Here is a 721-nt window from a genome sequence, read left to right on the forward strand (position 1 = left end):
TCAGCAAACAATGATAAAACTGTGGAATATAATAAACTGGAAATATCTTTATTTATACATACATGACAATGGCGTGTGCTATAAATATACCGTGTAGAAAACCACAGACATGACACACGGGATAATAAAGTGATGACACTTCCCGCTCTCTGAAATGCAGCCAAGCGCTGTGAATGACCTGCAAAGATGGCGTCTGCCGTCATGTGACCACTGGAGGCGGGGCAAGCAGGAAGGTGGAAAGAAACCGCCAGACGTCCGTCCCCTCCATAGGGTCACAGACCCGCCCCCCCTGCTCCATAGGGTCCCAGACCCGCCCTCCCTCCTCCATAGGGTCAGGGACCCGCCCTCCCTCCTCCATAGGGTCAGGGACCCGCCCCCCCCGGCTCTCAGTACCGGGTTCACACACTGGAGAAGTCAGAAAAGTCCCAGCAGCAGCTCAGGGCCCCATTCCAGAGCCGTCTGAGTGACAGCCAGAGCAGCGGCCCCTAGAGAGGCGGAGAGACCCCAGACCGCTAACTTCACCAAAGTATTCTGGGAACGCATGAGCACAACGTCTGAGTGTGGAGGATTCTGCTGGCGGAGCAGGAAGTCCGGACGTTGCTGCGAGGAGGAGATCTGCAGAGAGTGGAACGAGTCGGCTGAAATGCTGAAACATGTCGGGAAAGAGAATTAGGTGTAAAGTGGAACTGTGTCTACTGCCCCTCCCCCCCCCCATTACTGC

The 721-nt window shown here is 55.2% G+C and overlaps 1 protein-coding gene across 1 annotated transcript in view; it reads right to left on the reverse strand.

Moving 5' to 3' along the window:
• Positions 1 to 401: 401 nt before the first annotated feature.
• LOC108803840 (TBC1 domain family member 20-like) overlaps positions 402 to 721 on the reverse strand; it is a 689-nt gene continuing 369 nt past the window's right edge. Inside the window, exon 2 of the mRNA XM_018575637.1 lies at positions 402 to 646. Coding sequence (XP_018431139.1) covers positions 415 to 646 — 232 coding nt within the window. The 3' untranslated portion in view covers positions 402 to 414. The remainder of the gene's footprint in view (positions 647 to 721) is intronic.

This window comes from Nanorana parkeri, unplaced genomic scaffold (assembly GCF_000935625.1).
Source record: "Nanorana parkeri isolate BGI_ZX_2015 unplaced genomic scaffold, ASM93562v1 scaffold4311, whole genome shotgun sequence".
Taxonomy (NCBI): domain Eukaryota; kingdom Metazoa; phylum Chordata; class Amphibia; order Anura; family Dicroglossidae; genus Nanorana; species Nanorana parkeri.